This window comes from Saprolegnia diclina (assembly GCF_000281045.1).
Source record: "Saprolegnia diclina VS20 unplaced genomic scaffold supercont1.58, whole genome shotgun sequence".
Taxonomy (NCBI): Eukaryota; Oomycota; class Saprolegniomycetes; order Saprolegniales; family Saprolegniaceae; genus Saprolegnia; species Saprolegnia diclina.
Genome location: NW_008246125.1, coordinates 201,868 through 222,162, shown reverse-complemented (window position 1 = coordinate 222,162; position 20,295 = coordinate 201,868). Strand labels below are relative to the sequence as shown.

At 58.3% G+C, this 20,295-nt stretch overlaps 10 protein-coding genes across 10 annotated transcripts; 5 read left to right on the top strand and 5 right to left on the bottom strand.

The window, feature by feature from the left end:
* Positions 1-81: 81 nt before the first annotated feature.
* Positions 82-2,668, top strand: SDRG_13319 (hypothetical protein; the record flags this gene model as incomplete). Its single annotated transcript, XM_008619399.1, has 6 exons — positions 82-506; positions 550-637; positions 682-1,680; positions 1,728-1,787; positions 1,835-2,383; positions 2,429-2,668. 6 exons carry the CDS (start codon positions 82-84, stop codon positions 2,666-2,668), a joined length of 2,361 nt encoding a protein of 786 aa, XP_008617621.1.
* On the bottom strand, positions 2,563-4,049 carry SDRG_13318 (hypothetical protein). The gene is made up of 5 exons (XM_008619398.1): positions 3,758-4,049; positions 3,561-3,710; positions 3,435-3,512; positions 3,359-3,385; positions 2,563-3,312 (listed from the first exon to the last, which is right to left on the bottom strand). The coding sequence occupies exons 1-5, from the start codon at positions 3,995-3,997 to the stop codon at positions 2,677-2,679; spliced, it is 1,131 nt and encodes a 376-aa protein (XP_008617620.1). The 5' UTR covers positions 3,998-4,049; the 3' UTR covers positions 2,563-2,676.
* A 9-nt stretch (positions 4,050-4,058) lies between these two features.
* Positions 4,059-5,280, bottom strand: SDRG_13317 (hypothetical protein). The gene is made up of 6 exons (XM_008619397.1): positions 5,169-5,280; positions 4,672-5,119; positions 4,553-4,627; positions 4,458-4,500; positions 4,297-4,407; positions 4,059-4,243 (listed from the first exon to the last, which is right to left on the bottom strand). The coding sequence occupies exons 1-6, from the start codon at positions 5,249-5,251 to the stop codon at positions 4,173-4,175; spliced, it is 831 nt and encodes a 276-aa protein (XP_008617619.1). The 5' UTR covers positions 5,252-5,280; the 3' UTR covers positions 4,059-4,172.
* Positions 5,281-5,661: 381 nt separating this feature from the next.
* On the top strand, positions 5,662-7,713 carry SDRG_13316 (hypothetical protein; the record flags this gene model as incomplete). The annotated part of the gene is made up of 2 exons (XM_008619396.1): positions 5,662-6,324; positions 6,373-7,713. 2 exons carry the CDS (start codon positions 5,662-5,664, stop codon positions 7,711-7,713), a joined length of 2,004 nt encoding a protein of 667 aa, XP_008617618.1.
* On the bottom strand, positions 7,710-9,745 carry SDRG_13315 (hypothetical protein). The gene is made up of 3 exons (XM_008619395.1): positions 9,632-9,745; positions 7,948-9,581; positions 7,710-7,897 (listed from the first exon to the last, which is right to left on the bottom strand). The coding sequence occupies exons 1-3, from the start codon at positions 9,734-9,736 to the stop codon at positions 7,804-7,806; spliced, it is 1,833 nt and encodes a 610-aa protein (XP_008617617.1). The 5' UTR covers positions 9,737-9,745; the 3' UTR covers positions 7,710-7,803.
* Positions 9,746-9,851: 106 nt separating this feature from the next.
* Positions 9,852-11,751, top strand: SDRG_13314 (hypothetical protein; the record flags this gene model as incomplete). The annotated part of the gene is made up of 4 exons (XM_008619394.1): positions 9,852-10,178; positions 10,225-10,503; positions 10,553-11,083; positions 11,125-11,751. 4 exons carry the CDS (start codon positions 9,852-9,854, stop codon positions 11,749-11,751), a joined length of 1,764 nt encoding a protein of 587 aa, XP_008617616.1.
* SDRG_13313 (hypothetical protein) lies at positions 11,698-13,021 on the bottom strand. Its single transcript, XM_008619393.1, has 3 exons — positions 12,268-13,021; positions 12,002-12,216; positions 11,698-11,939 (listed from the first exon to the last, which is right to left on the bottom strand). The coding sequence occupies exons 1-3, from the start codon at positions 12,996-12,998 to the stop codon at positions 11,779-11,781; spliced, it is 1,107 nt and encodes a 368-aa protein (XP_008617615.1). The 5' UTR covers positions 12,999-13,021; the 3' UTR covers positions 11,698-11,778.
* A 271-nt stretch (positions 13,022-13,292) lies between these two features.
* Positions 13,293-14,378, top strand: SDRG_13312 (hypothetical protein; the record flags this gene model as incomplete). The annotated part of the gene is made up of 1 exon (XM_008619392.1): positions 13,293-14,378. One exon carries the CDS (start codon positions 13,293-13,295, stop codon positions 14,376-14,378), a length of 1,086 nt encoding a protein of 361 aa, XP_008617614.1.
* SDRG_13311 (hypothetical protein) lies at positions 14,376-15,697 on the bottom strand. Its single transcript, XM_008619391.1, has 8 exons — positions 15,388-15,697; positions 15,244-15,336; positions 15,076-15,194; positions 14,955-15,029; positions 14,841-14,907; positions 14,688-14,796; positions 14,604-14,643; positions 14,376-14,549 (listed from the first exon to the last, which is right to left on the bottom strand). Exons 1-8 carry the CDS (start codon positions 15,546-15,548, stop codon positions 14,455-14,457), a joined length of 759 nt encoding a protein of 252 aa, XP_008617613.1. The 5' UTR covers positions 15,549-15,697; the 3' UTR covers positions 14,376-14,454.
* A 681-nt stretch (positions 15,698-16,378) lies between these two features.
* On the top strand, positions 16,379-20,208 carry SDRG_13310 (hypothetical protein). The gene is made up of 8 exons (XM_008619390.1): positions 16,379-17,051; positions 17,096-17,755; positions 17,803-18,019; positions 18,067-18,312; positions 18,359-19,054; positions 19,100-19,171; positions 19,224-19,765; positions 19,811-20,208. Exons 1-8 carry the CDS (start codon positions 16,392-16,394, stop codon positions 20,159-20,161), a joined length of 3,444 nt encoding a protein of 1,147 aa, XP_008617612.1. The 5' UTR covers positions 16,379-16,391; the 3' UTR covers positions 20,162-20,208.
* Positions 20,209-20,295: the final 87 nt, after the last annotated feature.

The window sequence follows — 20,295 nt, the reverse complement described above, 5'->3', positions numbered from 1 at the left end:
GTAAAACGCGCAAAACTCCAAGATCCAAAACCGCTTCAATCTTCCATCGCAGTCGTCGTTCGTGGACGCAGACGCAACAGCATGAACAACAACGACCCTGCGGCCGAGCCGTCGAAGATCGAGGGCTACCTCATCGTGAAACTGCACATGCGCCGGCGCCGCTACTGCGTGCTCTTGGGCCGGACGCTGGGGGTCTTTGCAAGCAAGGAAGAGGCCAAGGGTCGCGCGGGGCCACGCACGTCGTACTCGGTCGTCGGGGTCAAAGACATGGACGAGCTGGAGAAAGGCACAAAGGAGTCGCTCGTGGGCTCGACGACGTACCAGAACGCGCTCATCGTCTCGACGATCAAGTCCAAGGTCCTCGTTATTGAGGCAGAGACCAAGACAGAGAAGCAGCGTTGGCACCATGCGATGACAGCACTCAATTTTTGCTCAGACGACATCGAGAAGGAGCTCATCGCCGACAGCTTGCGACAGCCTGACTTTGACGGCCACGTCGCCGTTGCGTATGTCACATACCAAAACACAAGTCTAAGTGCACCGCCTTAGGCTTTTGCACAAGTACCGGGACCATGCCGTGGCAACAGATCTCATTGTGGACCAGCTCGCACAGTATGCGACGCGGTCGATCGACGACGTCCGAACACTGTATTCGATGCGTGGATTCCATCTTTCTTGTAGGTGGAATTTTACCTCCAGCAAGTCGTACACTTGCTAGTCCACGCAGACACACCTCGCAATGCGGACAAGCTTGTTCCTCTGCTTCTCTCCATCTGCAAGGGCAAATCATATCTCGCGCACCTGGGCAACTCGATCCACCTGGCGCTCCAGCTTTTTTGGCTCCTCGAGAGTCTCATCCACGACTGCCGCGAGTCACCGTCCTACAATCTTGTGGCCATGCTCCTCTTGTCGATCGAGGCCAAGGTCGTGAACCAGCACCTCGAGCTCTCGCAGGTCGTGCATGATGTCCCGGGCTTGCGTGATGCGATTCGAAACGAAGACAACGACAATGCGACGGATCCAACAATGCCTCTTACGGACGCCGAGAAGAGTGCTCTCCTCGAATGGGTCGAGACCGAGCGCCTCAAGCGCTACAAGTATTTTCATCAAGAACGTGACTTTGTGCGCGCGCTCACCGACATTTCGGAGAAAATGCGCCACTTGGAGCCGCGCGAGCTTCGAAAGCCTGCTCTTCCCGGCCTCCTTCGAGAGCTTGAAATCCCAGAGATGGCGTATATCCCGCTGGGCCGTGCGTCAGATCCATTTGCGCGTGTGTTGCGCGTTCTCCCCGACGAGGGCACAGTCTTCTCGACACACTCGCGTGCGCCGTGCCTCATTTGTTTCGAGGTGCTCCAAGACGCCCAAAACAAAGAAGAGCCAATGCTTCTCGACGACAGCCCCTTGTCTCCGACGCATACGCCGTCGCTCACGACGGCATCATCGTCGTGTCTGATGGACGACGGTGCCGAAATTGCACGCCTCGTTCATGCGCAACTCGGCGCGATCTTCAGCGCCGTCGAGTTGGACGACGACGAGGTTTCGACCTGGAAGGACATTGTGGACGAGAACCTTCACTCGAGCATCTTGCGTCGCAGCTCCAAGACCGCGTACGAAATGGGACTGTCCAAGCTCATGCTCCTTGATCCATGTGTGTTCGGTGAGAGCTGGAGCGATAAGAAGGTAGCACAAAGCTGCGGTATACACCCATCCCTGCACGCTACGCGTAGAAGCGCATCCAGGCGGCGTCACCGGACGGCCATCGTCCCGGCTGGAACCTCGTCTCGGTCGTAAGCTCCTTCTCAACATAACCACACACGAATCCTCGATATTGCAGATATCAAAGTCGAACGACGACATGCGCCAAGAAGTATTTGCGCTGCAGCTGATCGCCAAGTTTCGAGATATTTTTGCCGGCGCCAACCTCCCCCTCTGGTTGCGCTCGTACCGCATCGTCTCCACGGGCAACTCCACAGGGCTCATCGAGACAATCAACGATGCCCAGTCGCTTGATGCACTCAAGAAGCAGAAAAACTACAAGAGCCTGCGTGTGCACTTTGAGCGCACGTACGGTGACCCGTTATCCATTGGCTTTCGCACGGCGCAGCGCAACTTTGTGCAGAGCCTCGCGGCGTACTCTCTCGTGTGCTTCATCCTCCAGATCAAGGACCGGCACAACGGCAACATCTTGCTCGACACGCAAGGTCGACTCATCCACATCGACTTTGGCTTCCTCCTCGGGATCGCGCCAGGCGGCAACTGGAGCCTCGAGAGCCAAGCGCCATTCAAGCTCACGAAGGAGATGGTCGAGGTCCTCGGCGGCGTCCAGTCACCTATGTTTGCCAAGTTTGCGCAGCTCTTTGCCGCGGGCTTTGTCGCGCTCCAGGTACGACACGTGAGAGACAACGAAAAACGAACCCTGCCGCCTTAGCGCAACGCCGAGAAGATACTGACGCTAGTCGAAATCATGATGCACAAGTCGACGTTTCCCTGCTTCACCAACCGCGACGTGCTCAAGGACCTCCAGCGGCTTCGTGAGCGCTTTGCCGAGCCGCTACCCCTCGATGCAACCGTCAAGCATGCGCTGAAGCTCGTCAAGCTCAGCTACAAGAACAAGTGGACGAAGCGCTACGACAAGTTCCAGAAACTCACGAACGGCATCGTGCCTTAATTGATCCATTACGACTTGTGCTTCTTGCTGTTGCTTTCGTTGGTTTCGTTGGCGTCAAATTCAAATTGCGAGTAGCGTAGGTCGTCGAGGTCAACGCCAGGGTCGCCTGGGTACATGCACACGGGTGCGCTCTTTCGGTCAAAACCGAGAGACGGCGACGCATTGACCAAGGAGGGCGACATGTTGGTCATCGGACGCGGAAAAGCCTGTTGCTGAGGTAGCGGGCGCTTGCCGTGGTCCACAAGAGTGACAGGTGCGGCGGTGACAGTCGACGCCGGGCGCGGCGCGTACGAGTTGTTGTGTTTCGGTGCAAACGACGGCTCTTGCTTTACATTCGGGGGACCCTGAGGTCCGCGGTTCATCGGTGGCGGAGGGTTGAACTGATTTGCCTGGTTGTACTGCGGCGGTCGAGACACCGCTGCGGGTTGGTACTGCACGATACCAGAAGTCTGGTTTGACACACCCGGTGGACCTTCCGGCTTGCGTTGTACAGCTGTCTGCGCCTTGGAGCCATTGACGGCGCGAGAGGTACTTGACGCTGGCGGCAGCACTCGTTGGGCGTTGGGCTCGACTGCAATAGCGTTGGATGTAGTCCCGTTTTCGAGCTTGATCGACGTCGGGGACTGCAGCGGTACGTTGTTAGCCTACACGAGATGCAAGTTGCCTGAGAATTGTCATAGCGTCACCTACCCTGTTTGCCGCAACGTCCTTGATGTGCTACGTAGACGAATTCAGTGACCATTTCCGGCTTTGATTGTCAGCATACCTCTTTATCATAGCACGAGTTGCCAAGATACTCGCCAAAGAGACGCAGCGCCCGCTTCCGAGCATCCGAAATGCTAGCCTATGTAAGTGGGAAACGATATGGCCTCTACCAGTTTGAATAGTGTACCTTTTTGGATTGCTCCAAGGCAGCACCTAGCTCCTTCATGCCATCGCTCGTTCCAAATCCAACGTCTTCGTGCGTAGACCCGTCCTTGAGCTCAATGCGCACGACTGCGCTGTACCCGACGCTCCAGCGGCCGTTGCTGTCCTTGTCCTTCTACGAGCCGTGTTGACCGAGAAATCACCAAAGTGAATGCTTCGTACGTATTCGAGGTTGCAGTCGACGATGCGGCAGCTCCAACCGTTAAAGCCAAACGCTTCATTTGCGATCTCGATCGCCTTGCAGCTCTCGAGGTACGTGAGGCGCCGGCCGCCAGGCCCAGGCCGCCGAGAGAGCACGTCCGGGTTGAGCTTTTGGCGTAGGTACGCATCTGTGCGCTGCTGCTCGTCGCTCGTAAAGGCTAACGTCCCGAAGAGGCAGTCGCTTCGCTTTCCTGTCGCCATGGCTCTTCCTGCTGCGAGCGATTTTCCAAATTGATGTCTCGGTCCAAATAGCTAGTCCTCCTTTGATGTGTTTGATACAAAATTCAAGATGAGATTTTCACTGAGCGGTTACCTTGGTAGGGGGACCTACTTATATAAATGTGGCAAGAGCCATATTTACGGATCCAAATTGGCGTTATCTCTGCGCATACAACGCGAGTTGCTGGTGCAGCTCTTTCTTGCTGAAGATAATATTGGTTTCGTTTGCTACGTTGATAATGAGTGAGCAAGATGAAACTGGCACTGCGTTCGTAGCATACCTGAGAGCGCTTCGACTGAGAAGATGCGCATTTCGCCTCGGCGCTGACGTTTAATGTCTCTTTGACGCCCTTCAAAGTACCCGTCATGGTCTCGCTTGTCACCCGATCGAACTATATGAGTACAGTACATGAGAAACCGTTTCACAAGAGACTTTAGGTACTGGGTCGGACGGGCTTTCGACGATACGGGCGGTCTTCATGTTCCTAATGTAATACATGTCGGGTAACATTGTGGTGGTGAAGTCGTCAACCTTACCATTGATGTTTTCTGCAGACTCCGCTGCTTTTGCTCCTCAAGGTCACCCTGGGTATCGCACGCTCGCATCCACCACTATTTCATCGTCGTCGTCAGATGGCGCAATTGACCGCATGTACCTTGGCATCACAAGCGCGCAGGCTATGCTTGATCGTCTTGAGTTCCCGCACGATGCCATCCTCGGTACCGTCGAGAGCTTGTGGCGGGTCTGCGGACAGCCGCGGGTTGACGAGCCGACGCAGTGGTGCATACGGTCCTTTGAGAAGCATTGGCTCATCTTCGATTCGCATGAAGTGGTGGATGCTCATGGTCAACACAAGTGGTGCAATCGGAGCCAGCGTAGGCGCCTCGACGGATACTGTGAATGTGTGAAGACCTTCGTCCTGGAAGGCCAAGTCTTGCACGTAGTAGGTCCCGTCGCTGAAGGCGCTTCGAACACACTGCTCGAGGATAAGGCCCTTGCTACTGCTGACACGGAACCAAACTGCAGCACGCAGACCCAGCTTTTGCGCGCCTGTCGACGTGTGCCCGCCCACGCCAAGCTTCTTGATGCAGAAGCCAAGGTACCTAGCGCATGGCTGCTCAAGGCCAGGTGTGAGCTGCATCGAATTCGTACCGGAAGAAGGCGTAGCGCAGCGGGATCTTGGGCGGGAGCAGCTCGGCCCACTTGTCCTGCACGGCCACGATTTCGAGCGCCATCTTGCAGCACCTTGGTTTCTTGAAAAAACCACCAATCCTATTTCCAACGATAATAGTGTCATACTTGAATAGTGTGTGATGTAGAGAACATGCGATTTTGCACCATAGCGTAGACTTGCAAAGGACTGGCAAAAATCTCCCAATGGTCTGTTGCGGGGACTGTCGAGATGAGAAGGCTGTCCTTACTTGGGTGAAGTACATTCCTAGTACTTATACCAAGTGACGACATACCGGTACGCCCCGACAAATGAGGTCCAGAGACGTGTCTCGCACCAAGCGGCAGCTGCGAGAGTCGTCACTCTACAACACACTATTTACTAAATGGATGACGGAAATAGAGTGGTCCCGTGAAAGGCCATCATTTGCGGTATCGCGTCCGAGAGGTTCCAGCCCCCGAGGGAGAGTGTTTGATGGCGGACGACGCGAAGAGCCGCAAGAAGCAGTGGCGGACGCCAGGCGAAGCGCCTCCGCGGGCCCGCTCTCGCGGCAAGACATCTCAGGACGCTACAGATCCGACGCCACCACGGGCACGGCCGACGCAGTCAAACCCGAAGGAACGCACTCCTCGCACCACAGCAGTGAACCTCGCGCCAGCGCTGCTGGAGCAGCAGCTTCAAGTACTTCTTACGAGCCACCGCTTCGAAGAGGCCGCGAGTTGGATCCAGAGCTCGGCATACTTGTCGGAAAAGTACCAACTCGCGGATGTAGTGCGCCTCGTGCTTGACCAGCGCCAATTCGACCTCGCGGGGCGGCTCATTCGCAACCTCAAGCTGGGCGAGAACCAAGCACTTGTCACGCTCTTTATCAAGGATCTTGTTCGCAGTGGCCAATTCAATCTCGCCGTGCGCTACGCCCAAGAGCTTGTCCCGGCGTTCAATTCGCCCGAGAGCCCTGCACCTCGCGCATCTTGGACACCGCAGACGCTTATCCAAGCCATGATTCGCGCCCAGCAGTACAAGGCGGCGCTAAAGTATACGAAACAGTTCCAGCTGGAACGTGTGTTTCCGCCCAAGCAGCTCATCGCGGGATTGATGGAAGAGCGTGCGTGGACAGATGCGTCTGCCGCGATCACTGTACGCTTCTTGTGCTTGTCATAATATCTCACAACACAACTGTTTTAGGAATGCAAACTGCAAGACGAGTTCTCTCTGGACAAGCTCGTCGACCGCATGATGAACGAGCAGCAGTGGGCCGCCGCGCTCAAATGTATCAAGGGTCGTCCCTCGGCGTTCACGACGCGTATGCTCGTCGAGCGCATGATCCTCTGCGGCGATTTCCTCCCTGCCATCGCGGCCATCAAAGACTTCGGTCTCGGCGCGGACTTGCCTCTTCTCCGGCAAATGCTCGATTCGATGCTGTCGTTCAAGGAGCTCTACAAAGCGCTCAAGTACGCATCCAAGTTCGGCCTCGACGCGGACGCAGCATACGCACCCCAATCGCTCATTCGCGTCGCGCTTGGCGAGAAGCAGCATCACATTGCTCAGCTGTACATCAAGAAGTACAAGCTCGAGCATGAGTTTGCCGCTGAACTTGCCGCGATGGAGTCGGAGAAGCTCGACAAGCTCTTGGCATTTCGCGTGCTAATGCAGCGTAAGCGCCATCGTCTTTGTCGTCCCGAGTACCAAGCCCAGTACCGCCTTTGCCTTGGCGACCTCTACGATCACGACGAGCACAAGGAAGAAGAAATCGTCTCGATCGAGGAAACAACCGTGCCCCGCACGGCGCGACACCCGCTTCTTGTAGAAGATGGCTTGGACGACGACGACGACGACGACGAGATCTTGCTTCAGAAGCCGCCCATCTTCAACACGGACGACGACGACGACGGTGACGACGTGCCGCATACGTTCCTTTTCAACAAGCCCAAGGCCTCTTCGTTTCTCTCGAGCCTGCACTCGTCGACATCGATGGATGTGCCGTCCTTCTCGGATTCGTTCCGCCTCGACGCGCTTAACGTGGCTCCGATGGACCGCTCGTTCCAACTTGACCGCCCGTTTGACCTTGCCGCTTTTGCCAAGACGGTTGAAGCACCACCACTACCGCCGTCGATGCCGCCTCCGCTTCCGAAGACGATGCCGCCAGCTCCTATGCCGTACCCACCTCCACCGCCGCCTTCGTCCTCGTACCAGCCGCCGCCACCGCCACTGCCGACGACAACGTCGTACCAACCGCCGTTGCCGCCTCCAGCTTTCTCCATGCAGCAATTCTTTCCGCAGCCGCCACCGCCACCGCAATCGAACCCGGCCTTCAACGTGGCGTCTCTTGCGATGCAATTCCACGGGCAGCCGCCACTGCCGACGCCGCCGCCGATGATGGCACCTCCACTCCCGGCCTCGTTTGCGCCACCGCAGCGCTCATCGTTCGTGCCCAGCATTAGCCTCAAGTCAGACGCGGACGCTCCCCGCGCACCGCCAACACGCCGTACGATGCTCACTCAGCTCCAGCTCAAGGGTCACCATTAGGTAGTAAACGCAGCGCGTCCATGTTGCACATTTCATTTTTGCACCGATACATCACCCGCTTAATAATCCATCAAACGGGTCCTACGTCGTTTACTGCTTTGGTTTACGAGCGAGCAGCTTGGACGGAATGGTCTCGAGACCACGGACACTCCACAGACGCTTGGCACGCTCCAAAGCGAGACCACTAAACAGAGCAATGTTAGCGCCATGAATCGCTCGCCGGGCAGGACGTACCCCCACTTCATGCCTCGAGCCATAAGTTCGACCTTCAGAGTGTCAGCCCCAAGAGCAATGAGGTCTTCGACACTCGTGCACGCCGTGAGGTCGATCTTGGCTTCAGGCAGCGATGTCGCTTCATCACAAACTTCTAGCACGGGCGTAGCTTGGACCAGGGCCGCTTCGGCAAGCGCAGCACTTTGATGTGTCGAAGGGTCTTCCACGTGAACGGGCGTCAATACAGCTGGCTGGACAAATGGGGTTGAAGGCGCCTTGGCCTTGACGAGTGCTTGGAGCACTGGATTGTATTTTTCAGGGCAGTGGAGAAACGGGCGGTCACCAATGTTGAGGAGCAGCCGCTCGTTTGCTTCAAGGCTCACGGCCGGGTAAAAGCCACCGAGCGTCGAGTCAGATGCCGGTGTCGCAGCCGGAATGTCATCAAACGCGACGCCGAGGGACGTGCCGTTGCGCGAGAAGGACACAGTGCGCGCGTCGAGGTCCAGGAGGCAGCCAATCACGTCGCCGGGCGCCCACGAATCGCCGTAGGCTGTCGAGTCGCCATTCGTCCATTTCAAACGGCGGTGACCGTCATAGGCCCACGAAGCAACATGGTCGCCCACACCGTCGCCTTCGTCGTCATCGGCTTCGAACATGGCATCAGCCCACCCGAGTTGCATGATGCCGGCTGTGCCGAGCTCAACCTCGTAGTACCACTGACCAGAGTGCAGGGCGCACCCAAAGACAGTCGCAGTGCCAAACGTGCCCTGTCCGAGGACGCTCGCATCCGTCTCGGGCGTGCCTTGTGCAACAACGACGTTACCATTCAGAGGCACGAGCCAAGCGCCCGCCGTGGACGCCGCCGTCGCCCAGCGCGTCTCGCCGGGGGCGTACACCATCTGTGTCTCGAGCGCCTGCTTTTGCTCGGCGTGCGCTTGCTGCAGCGCGCGACGCTTGCGAAGCCCGGCAGCGAACGCGTCGTTGACGTCAGTCTCGAGTACCGTGGGCGCGACCGGGTGCAAGTAGGTGGCAAGTGCTTCATCCTTCTGACGCTGCGCCTCGTCCTTCTTCTGTTGCTTGTAGAGCGTGAGCTCTTCGCCCCGAAGCTCAATTTCACCGTGTGCAAAATTGCAATTGCGGCCGCGGGGGCAGCCCCACCACCGCGGCGCGTCCTCCGGAGGCGTCGACCGCGCGCGAGCCTGGAGCCAGTTGTTGCACATGATCGTGTTGCGTTTTCTCTTGGTCTTGGAGCCCTTCTTCTTCCCAAAGCCCTCGGCCCACGCCGGCGTGTTGAGGTGCCAGCCGGCAATCCCGCTGGGTGTCTCTTCCGGCGGCAGCTCGCGCTCGTCAACGCCGTCACGCTTACGCTGCTCGCGGATCTGCTCTTCGTCGTTCCACTTTTGGATTGCAATCTCTTGGTTCACGTGCCGCAAACGACGACCGCTCAAGTCCCGACAGGCCCCGAAATCCGTTGTCGGCTTCTGGCCCGCGCCCTTGCCTTGACTGCGGAGCATGGCACCGAAGCCGCCCTTGCCACCGAGAAGACCGTGTGCGAGGACAGCGCGGATGACAGAGGGCGCATGCGGCACAAGCCCGTCAAGGAGCTGCGTCCCATGGAGGAATCGGAAGGCGTCGGTCGGCAGTTCTTGGTCCACCTAGGTGCCACACATCAGCTTCAGGTGGGGGGGGCTCACGAAGCGCGCACCTGCAGGCGGGTCTTGACGTCGTCGAGCGTCACATTGGCGTGCTCAAAGGAGAGGCAGACCGTCGACCGCTGCGGCACGAGCTCCACGAGCAGTTGCGTCCGCATGGTAAATCGATGGAATGCTATGCCATTGGCTGAAATGTCGAATTCTCGAGCTCCACAATTGTCTTTTTATCCAATCACAGTGAAATTCTGATTTTGACCAATCCAATATCTTGAAATGTGGGTTCTCGAGTGGGAGTCGGAGGGCGTGACGCTGCGCCTCGTGCAGGGCGAGTGGACGCTCGGGCGCAAGGGCAACGCGCTCAACTTCCCAAACGACTCGTCGATATCGCGCCAGCACGCAAAGCTACACGTCGGCGCCCTCGAGCACCTCGATCGCATCGCCGAGCTGCCCTCGTTCACGCTCGTTGACAGCAAGTCGCGCTTTGGCACGTTCGTCAACGGCGCGCAGATCAAGGAAAACGTGCCCGTGGACCTTCGCGTCGGCGACAAGATCTCGTTTGGCGCCAAGAACACGGTGCTCGTCGTCGGCTACGTGCGCATGGTATTCTGACTTTGTAGTTGCCGGCGCGCGCTCAAGACATAACTAGGTCGCTCGCATCTCGCGCATCCAAAAGGCCAACCGTCGCCGGCTCCTCGAGAACTGCAAACTTATTGGCATGCACGTCGTGACGACTCCAATTCCCGAGATCACGCACTGCCTCATGGACGCCGGCAACTTTGTTGCGACCGAGAAGATTCTCTGGGCGCTCGTCCATGCGCACCCCGTCGTGAGCTCTGACTGGGTCCAAGCTATCGTTGCTCGTGAATCCTTGTCCAGTGACCTCCCGCGCTACGAAGGCTTCCTTCCGATCAATGCTTCCCAGCAGGTAGGCCATCGTATGTGACGACCGGCACGTGGTGCACCGGCGATTGTAGGTCCATGCCACGCCGTCCTACCTCCTCGACACGCGTCGTTGTTCACTCTACAACGGCTTTTTCGTTGTCTTTTTGGTGCCGACGTCCATGGGTCCTCTTGTCCAAGCCATGGGCGGGCTCGTCTATATGGCGTGCCTCGAGCCAAGTCTCGCGCACGACGCCGATCTCGTTGATGCCGTCGTATCCACGAAGCGAACGCCGCTCATCATCTATCCGGGTAATGGAACTGAGCTCACGCAGACGTCGGACGTCATGTCGGCCTCCGTGCGTGACTGGGACCCGTCCGTGCTCCGACGCCTTCAGCTGCTGCGCCGCCATGCGATCGTCATGCACCACGAGCTCGTGGCGAGCATTCTCTTTACGCGGCCTCCGCTGTACCTCTCGGATGACTCGTTCGACGCACTTTTGCAACAAGCCGCACCACCTCTCTCATCGTTTGTACCTGAGACGACGACGATGCCACCGATCCGAGAGGCTATCGAGTCGAGCGTCGTCGCGATCCCGCCCACGACAGAGACTTTCAGCGTCAAGGTACACGACGCGTGCGTGCGACGAGCTTCATCGTCTCGTAGATGGAATCCGTGCCAATCAGTCAGTTGGCTGCCTCCGAGACCAAAATGCAGGTTGGCTCCGAGATTAAACTGCAAGCCGAGTTGGTTCCCGCGAAGCTCCCACTCTGGAAAAAGCCAACGCTCAAAGCGCGCCATGAAACACCGCCATCGACACCAGACATCAAGGTGCAGTCGACTTGTCCGGACCCGCCGGCACCGCTTTACGACTCCGAGACCAAGGAGGGCGACGACGCTTTGCTGGACGAGAAGCCAACGACGTGGATGCAAAAGAAGCATGTCAAGACGCCTGTCGAGCGCGAGAACGACGCGCCACCACCAACAGTCGTCTCGAGTCAACTCATTGTGCGCAAATCCGCGCCAGCCGAAGCACACGCGCGGTACTTGATCCGGGACGCCACGGCACCTGTGCCTGGAGTACGCAACTTCAAGCGCTTCAAGAAGAACGCCATGCCCCGCGCCAGTGCACTCATTACACGCTACCAGAGCGAAGTGCCTGTGGACCTCGAGCGCAAGCGTGCGTACGAAAAACAGCAAGAGGAGCTTGAGGCGCAAGAACGCATCGCCGAAGAGCTCTTTGAAATGAACATGCACCGCCAGTCCAAGCGCGCGAACCTCCGATTCACGTAGGCTTGGATTCGTGTTAAGCAAGAGTATTTAATTGAAGAGCTTCTGCTTGGCGACCTGGAGCGTCTGACCGTGGCAGTGCTCCATCGAGAGCTCGTTCGCTGCTTGCGTGCACTTGTCGAGCGCTGAGTCCTCGGACGCGGGCGCGGACTTGGACGAGTCGGGAACATAGTAGCCGCTGCTCATACGCGCTATTCCATGACGTCTTTGAGTAGCGATCCAAGTTCGAGAGGTGGTGGGTGGGAGGACGTACACGAGCCAAAGCCACGCTGCGACGACACCATAGACTCGCAGCCTTCAAGTTTTGTCGCCAGCAGCGCAATTCGCTCCGAGAAGCGCTCGCGATTCTCGCGCTCGAGCATCGGAGTCGAGCTCAGCGTGCGCATCCAGAGAAACTTCTCCGAAAGCACGCTCAGGACGTTCGACCCGAGCGAGCTCATAAAGTACTCGACCTCGAGCGCATAGTACCTACGCAAGAGGAAACGCGCTCAGAATGAAAAGCGAAAAGAGTTGATATACCGGTTCCAGCAGCTACCCCAGCGCTCAACGCGCGCCGTGTCGTCCGTCACAAGCGTCCCGTCTGGCGTCTCGTTCACGGGGGGTGCGTACTCGGGCGGGTACGCACGGAATGCACCCATCTCGGGACGCTTCTTGGCAAGCGACCGGAGCGGGTCGATGACAATTGCAAGCCACGGGTTCCCATGCGGATCTTCCGAGCGCTGCCACTGGAGCTGCGTGCTGAGATCCGTTGAGCTGAGGAAGCAGTGCGACGTGACTTCCACGTCAAACGGGTGGCTGTGGTACCAGCCCATAAACTTCTCCTTGCGCGTGATCTCGGTCGCTTCGCCAAGTGAGATCATGTAGTTGATGACTTCGGCGTCGTCGGCCAAGACGCGGGTCTCGGCCCCCTCGATGGGCAGCGGGAAGGCGTCCGTGACCACGAGCGTGTTGGGGCTCGACGGGTCTGTCGACGGACGGCCCATGAGCAGACCCATGATTTCGACGGGCTTGCCGCCCGGCGAACTCATGCCCTTCTCAACGCCCGACTGCGCGTGCGAAAGCATCTTCATCGTGGCGGCCGGCGAGACCTGGACGCGGCGAAAGTACTTGGGGTCTTGGCTCCAGAGCTTGTTGCCGCGGACCTCGCTCAGGCGGTCGTCGCTCCACGAGTAAAGCGCGTCGCCTCCGCGGGGCGCGGCCTCCTTTGGCGCAGCCTTGGCCTTGCCCGACGATTGTGCGGCAGCGTTCATCTTGAGCTTTGCGACAGGCCAGCAGCACCACACTATACACTCACCTATTAACACTAATACTTGAGATTAGGTACTTCCTTGAGATCTGGACTTCATGATCCAAATAGCGAGCAGTACCTCGCTGTACTCCTCTGTTTAGAGCAAATGTGGCTTGTAGCTAGATATAATGCCACAAGCGCTATACAAACGATAGAGAAATCCAGATAAGCGACATCGAGAGGGCTGTCTAGAAGGAATTGCCCATTACTCTCGCGACGCAAGATCCAATTTCTTCCACGAACGGCTTCGACGAGCATGACTTCATACGTGACGATGGAGCCTTCGGCGCGGGCTCAGCTCAAGTCCGCTTGTGCTCTCATTTCGCAGTGGCCCGAGGCTCTCAAGCTACCCGTGCTCAAAACAAGCCGCGTCAAGTGGGCGCGTATCGAGGCCATGGGCAGCATCACCAAAGCATTCATTTCGCTGGGCCAAATGGGCATGTTCGTGCTTGATGTCACCGTGCCGGAGCAGCCTGCTGTACTTGCGGAGCTGTTTGATGGGCACGGCGGCATGGCCTTGAAGCACTTTTGCATGGCCAAGCGCATCGTATTTACGGCGTGCGGGAAAGCCGGTCTGCGCATCTTCACGAATATCGACACCAACATTGACGAGATTGGCGCGCTGGTGCACGCACGGTATGCGGCCAAGTGCGTTGCTGTTCAAGGCGATATTGCCCTCGTGACCTTTGGCCGCGCTGGCGTCCGCACGCTTGACGTGGCCAACCCGTCGAGCCCCGTCGAGCTCGGTGGCTTCAAGGTCGACGACCACGAGGCCCGCTTCGTGCTCCTTTCTGATGGCTGGGGCTTTGTGAGCTTTGGTCACGCCGGCGTTCGGGTTCTCGACGTGACAAACGCGGCTGAGCCTGCCGAGATCGCGGCCTTCACGCACGGTGCATTTGACGCGCGGCACATGGCGCTCGCTGGCTCTTTACTCTTCGTCGCCTTCAGCTACGGTGGCCTCCAAGTTTTCAACGTCGCCAACCCGTGCGCACCAGAGCTTCTGTGTTCGCACCCGTTTCCCGGCTACGCGGCCGAGCACGTTGTCGTTCGTGACTCGTTCGTGTACGTTGCTATTGGCAGCGGAGGGCTCCGCATCCTTCGTGTCCACAATCGTCGCACGAACGAAGTCGATCTGCGTCTTGTCGGCTCGTACGTCGCAGCCGATGTAGACGTCACGAGCCTCGACGTTACACTAGACTGCGTTGCTTTCCTGTGCACGCGCAAAGCAGGACTCGTCATCTTGGACGTTCGCGACCCAGGTGCCATCACGCGCATCGGCCAGTTCTCGCCGCCGCAGTTTCGCCGCCATGCCCTTTGCGCTCATCCATGCCCCGTGCAATAGGCATTGTAACATGCAACTCGTGGATTTGTTACACAATGGTTCAGGCGATACTTGTGCTGTGAAAGCATTCCATGGCTTACGCAAACGGGTTCCCAATCGCCTTCCACTCCGACTTGCCGCCAGTGGTTGTCACCGTGACAAGGCCGCCGGACGCCGGGCGCGCGCTTTGCTCTGCACACACGTGACGTTAGCCAAGCCATCGTAGAGAAAATATCAACTCGATACCTTGCGCCCACTGGACGAGCTTGTCGCCAATCTCCTCAACCTAGAACGAGCGTCACAACAACGTCATGACGGGAGCGAACGAACCGGCGTCCACGTCGAAAAGTCCGCGTCCGCCATGTACTTGCGGTTCGTTGGCGTGTCGATTGTGATCGGGAGGATGCCAAGCGCGGTCGCGGCCTCCGGCAGCTTGGGCCTACCGTCGGTTTGAGTCCCAGTCTCGGAGCCATGAGGACGTACGCCGAGCTCGCAATCAACTGGTGCGTTGCCGCCTTGCTCATGCCATACGTGACCATATCGGGCGTGCCTAGAGTTAACGGGTTAGATGAATGCAATGTGGCAATGTGGATGCACCTTGGAGGGCCGCGACGGAACCCGTGAGCACAAGAAGACCACCAGGGTTCATCTTTGTGGCCGCCAAATGCGCCGCTACGTACTTCCGTGAAGCAATGCGGGACCATCGCATGCATCGTACCGAGCAAAGCAGACTCCATGTTCATCGAGTACATGGTCGACAAGTTCTCGAGGGTCTCGGTGCTCGCAATGCTGCCGCCAGCCCAGCCGCCAGCTGCGCACACGACCGCATCAACCTTCCTACGTACATGCACATAAGACTCACAAAACAGCATTCACATGATCGTACTCGTCCTTGATCGCAGCGAGAATCGTCGGCAGCTGGGCGAGCGAGCTTTGCTGCGTCTTGAGGGTCACGTTCGTGGCCGAGTCGGGGTTCGCCCTGCAGCAGCAAGCGTTCTGAGAGATGAGGAGTACGCGGCCATGTACTTACGAGTAGTCCACGTTGACGACGGACCAATTGGCCGCGCTAAAGCGGGCGGCGACGCCACGACCGAGCGCGCCCGAGCCACCGACGACAAGCAACTTCTTGAGCATTATCCTTTCTGGGGTCCCGATCGGTGTGCAAAATAATATGACCGATCCACTTGGCATTTGTAAACATTTTTAAAAGTGCCGCCGTGCATTCGCGTCAGTGATTCGTCGAAAAGGGACAATTCATGGACCAATCACGTGACTCGAAGCGCTCCGACGGATCGCGAACATCCTTGAAGTGTGCACAGGATGTCCTACGCGTCGCCTGTCTGCTGCTACAAATTGGTGAGAATGCAACTCGTAAAGCGAAATCTTTGCTTTTGCAGCACCAAGGACGACGCCCAGACATGTGACGAGCAGCTTCTTTATGCCGTGTGCACGTTCTTTATGGCCATCTTGACATGCCTGCTCTTGCATCGGGCAGAGCATTTGACGCCCGTCGTCAGTGGCGCGCACGGACTGACGAGGCAAGTACGTACCCACAAGAACGCACCTGCGTCCCTCCTATCCACTCGAATCTCCAGGATTCGGCCCGGGATTCGGCCTTGATGCATAGAGGCTTGGCGTAAAAGGGCCAGTCGCTTGGAGCCGTTGAAGCCGCTACACTGCGATCTGAGTCCTGCGATTCAGCGGCGCCACACGAAATCGCCCTGGCTTTGCGACACGACCAGGGTTGGGCCGTCGCGCGGGTTGTGTTTCCCGAGATGCAAGACCGTACGAAACGGGCTGGCGAATCTGCGGTGATGTCTCGCCCTGTCATCTATATGTGCACACTGCGGCTACTCGGCGGCGTTGGTGGTGGCGCCCATCCCCCGGCTGGTCTGGCCGCTCAGCTTCGATTTTTGATCTGACCAATGGGCGTGCGGTGGAGCGCCAAAGCTCGTGCTGATTGGCCCGCGTCATGGCGCAGGTGTGTTTCGAAACCCACGCCTTATTTTTATACACTGTACAAACGGCGCCGTCATGAGCAGCAGCAGCTTCCCGATCCCGCTGCCGCCGTCGCCGACGCTCTCGGACGACGACCGCGCGACAACCTTCGCGGCCGTGCGGACGTCGCCAGCCATGTCCCGCCGCTACGTCGTGGGCGTCTGCGCCATGGAGAAGAAGACTCGGTCCAAGCCGATGCAAGAGATTCTCCGGCGCCTCAACAAGAAGAAGCAATTTGACCTCGTTGTCTTCACGGACGAAATGACGCTGCGCCAGCCGATCGAGGACTGGCCGATCTGCGACGCCATGTTCAGCTTCTACTCGACGGGCTTCCCGCTCGAGAAGGCCGAGCGCTACGTGCAGCTGCGCCGACCCGTGCTTGTGAACGACCTCTCGATGCAGCACGTGCTTTTCGACCGGCGCAAGGTCTACGAGGTGCTCATTCGCAACGGCGTCAACGTCCCGCGCCACGCGATCGTTAACCGTGACGGCCCAGCCCCAGACGTACTGGAAGAGAGCGAAAACTGCATCATCGTCAACGGCGTTCAGATCAACAAGCCGTTCGTCGAGAAGCCTGCGAACGCCGAGGACCACAACATTTACATCTACTACCCAACGAGCGCCGGTGGCGGCAGCAAGCGCCTCTTTCGAAAAGTTGGCGACCGGTCGTCCGAGTTTTACCCTGACGTCAACCAGGTACGCTGCTTCTCTTTCGCTCCAAGCGAGCTCCTGAGTGATAGGTGCGCCGCGAAGGCTCGTACATTTACGAAGAGTTTCTCAATACGCAGGGCACGGACGTCAAGGTGTACACCGTCGGGCCCAACTATGGCCACGCCGAAGCGCGCAAGTCGCCCGTTCTCGACGGGCGTGTCATGCGCGACAGCGTTGGGAAGGAAGTGCGGTACCCGGTCATTCTCAACTCTGTCGAGAAGGACATTGCGCGCAAGGTCTGCCTCGCGTTCCAGCAAACCGTGTGCGGCTTCGACCTTCTTCGCGTCCGCGGCACGTCGTACGTTTGCGACGTCAACGGCTGGAGCTTTGTCAAAAACTCGAAAAAGTACTACGACGACTGCGGCCTCGTGCTGCAGAACTATCTCCTCACGGCATTGCGCTACCGCAACAATCGCAGCAGCCGGTCGCCGCGGTACCCGCCAAGCCCGTCGTACTCGCCGCCACCCTTCTCAACCGAACCGCTCGTCGACAATCACTACCCAACACTGGGCTCGTCGCACTCGTCCGACCCGTTCGAACACCTCTCGGGCAGCTTTGGCTCTCCGGGGACGCACCCGCCCCCGCCTTCCCACTCGCGCCTCAGCTCGAGCTCGTCAACGTCAACTGACGACATGCACCACAACTGGCACGAGAAGAAGGAGGAGCTACGCGCCGTGATTGCGATCGTCGTACGTACCCAGCGAGTGTAGCAAGTGGTCTTAAGCAACAGGAGTAGCGTCACGGCGACCGCACGCCCAAGCAAAAGCTCAAGACGCGCGTGTGGGCGTCGAGCCTCGTCAATTTTTACGAGAAGCGGCGCACGAAGGACAAGTTTGACGAGGTCAAGGTCAAGGCGGTCATGGATCTGCAAGAACTCCTCGACATTGTGCGCAACCTCATCAAGGAGTATGCCCCCAACGTCGGCTCGAAAGGCGCGGTCTGGGAAAAAGAAGGTCCGACGCGCCAACGTGTACGAATGGAACTCATGCCGAGCGTGCAGGTGGCGACAGCTTTGAGAAACTGCTGCAAATCAAGCGCGTACTGGAGCGCTGGAAGTTTGCCGGTATCAACCGCAAGGTGCAGTTCAAGCCTCGGCGCGAGTATATGCCACCATCATCCGCGTCCGGCACCAATTCCGAGCTGCTCCTTATTATGAAGTGGGGCGGCGATCTCACCGAGACGGGCAAGCGTCAGGGCGAGCAACTCGGCAACCGATTCCGCAACGAGCTTTATCCTGTTGAAGAAGGTATGACCCTATCGCGCTCGACGCCCAGGATCATCGTGTGTCGCAGGCGGGCTCCTCCGGCTGCACTCGACGTTTCGACACGACCTGAAGATCTTCACGTCGGACGAAGGGCGCGTCCAGATGACGGCGGCGGCATTCGCAAAGGGCTTCCTCGAGCTCGAAGGCGACCTGACGCCGATTCTCGTGAGTCTTGTCACGACGCTCGACAAGGACGCGAACAAGATGCTCGACCACTCGGGCCAGGCCGACGCCAACGAAGAGATCGAAAAGACCAAGGCAAACATGCGCAAGCTCCTCCACCGCGAGTATGCATCCGTCGACGCATTCGTGGCGGCCGCGGCGCCGCTCGGGACGGCGTCCATGGTGGCTGCGCTACGCCAAATTGCACAGCCTCTCGAAGCACTTCGGAAACTCCATGACCTCATCAAGCTCGTCAAAACGGAGATCAAGGAGATTGGCGCCGAGGCCGAGAAGACTGCCGTGCTCCTCAACGACCCGTCGGTCAACGAGGTTTACATGGGCGAAACCCTCGTTCTCGTCTCGGAGCGCTGGGAGAAACTGTACCGCGACTTCTACTCGGCCAAAAAGCTCGAGTACGACCTGAGCAAGCTCCCCGACATCTACGACTGCATCAAGTATGACATGCTTCACAACTTCAAGGGTGCCATGTCCCTCAAGCACGGTCGCGCGCTCTTTGAGCTCGCCGAGTGCTTTGTGACGTGCTACGTGCCCCAGGAATACGGTACTCCTTGAATTATCTCGATGGTCGAAAGCCCATTGTTATTAGGCATGGACGTGGCGGAGAAGCAGTCGATCGGTGCCAAGGTCTCCCAAGCGCTCTGCGCCAAGATCCGCTCAGGTAGATGGATCTACGCGATCGTACACGAAGCTCTTTCTCATGATGTGCGTAGACATTGCGATGGCCATGACGATTGCCCGTGACGAGACGCCCGCAGTTGTCAACAGTGCTATTGGATATGGCAGCGGCAAGTCGTTTTTGCCGCTCTGTACGGACGACGCAGAGGAGATGGACTGCCTCGAGCATAACGGGTACCGCCTCGACCCGTCTTTTGCGAAGGAGCTACGCATCAAGAGCCCTGGCACGCAAGTGCGCACGCGCCTCTACTTCACGAGCGAGTCGCACATGCACACGCTCCTAAACGTGCTCCGGCACCAGTGCCCAACGTGGACGTCGCGCGTGGCTGCGGCGACTGCGGCGCCAGCGTCTCCGATCCGCACAGCGGCATCTGTCCCCGAGGAAGAGGAAGTGACAAATGCGCTTCTCAAGCAAATGGGTATCAACAAGATCCATGGCGACGGCCCCAAGATCCAGTACGAGATGGACCCGGCCAAGATGATCACACCCGATGCTCTTTCTGCGCTGGACCACGTCACGGAGTTGGACTACCTCGCGCACATAATCGTGCGAGTCTTTGAGCAGCCGTGGCTGCCGGTACAGCATCGTCGTGCTCTCTCCAAGCTCATGGTCTGTATATAGGAGGAGGACGAGCACCGTTTCCGCGTCGAAATCGCCTTCTCACCAGGTGTTCGTGGTGACCCCGAGATGCCCGAGATCACGCGCAGCACGTCGACGTCGTCCGCGTCATCGTTTGGCATTTCGTCGCCGCCGTCGACGCCCACAGGTGGGGTCGACATCCCGGCCGCGCGTGCGTTCCTCGAGAAGAAGGACTCGAGCCAAATGGACTTGGACCCGCGCGTCGTGGAGCCGGACAACAAGATCTACCTCACGACCAACATGCCCGGCGCTATGTTTGACGACATGCTCGGCACGTGTATCGCCTCCGTCTCGACGACCACGGCGCACGGCTACGTGCCCGAGAGTGTATAGCAAAACGATATCTAAATTGAGCGTGTATTGACTGTATTACCTCGGCAGTTGACTTCGAGACGGAGCAGCCCCTTGTTTTCTCCAACATGGACTTCTTGGCGGCGTTGGCTCGATTGGTACTTGCAGCTGCGAAA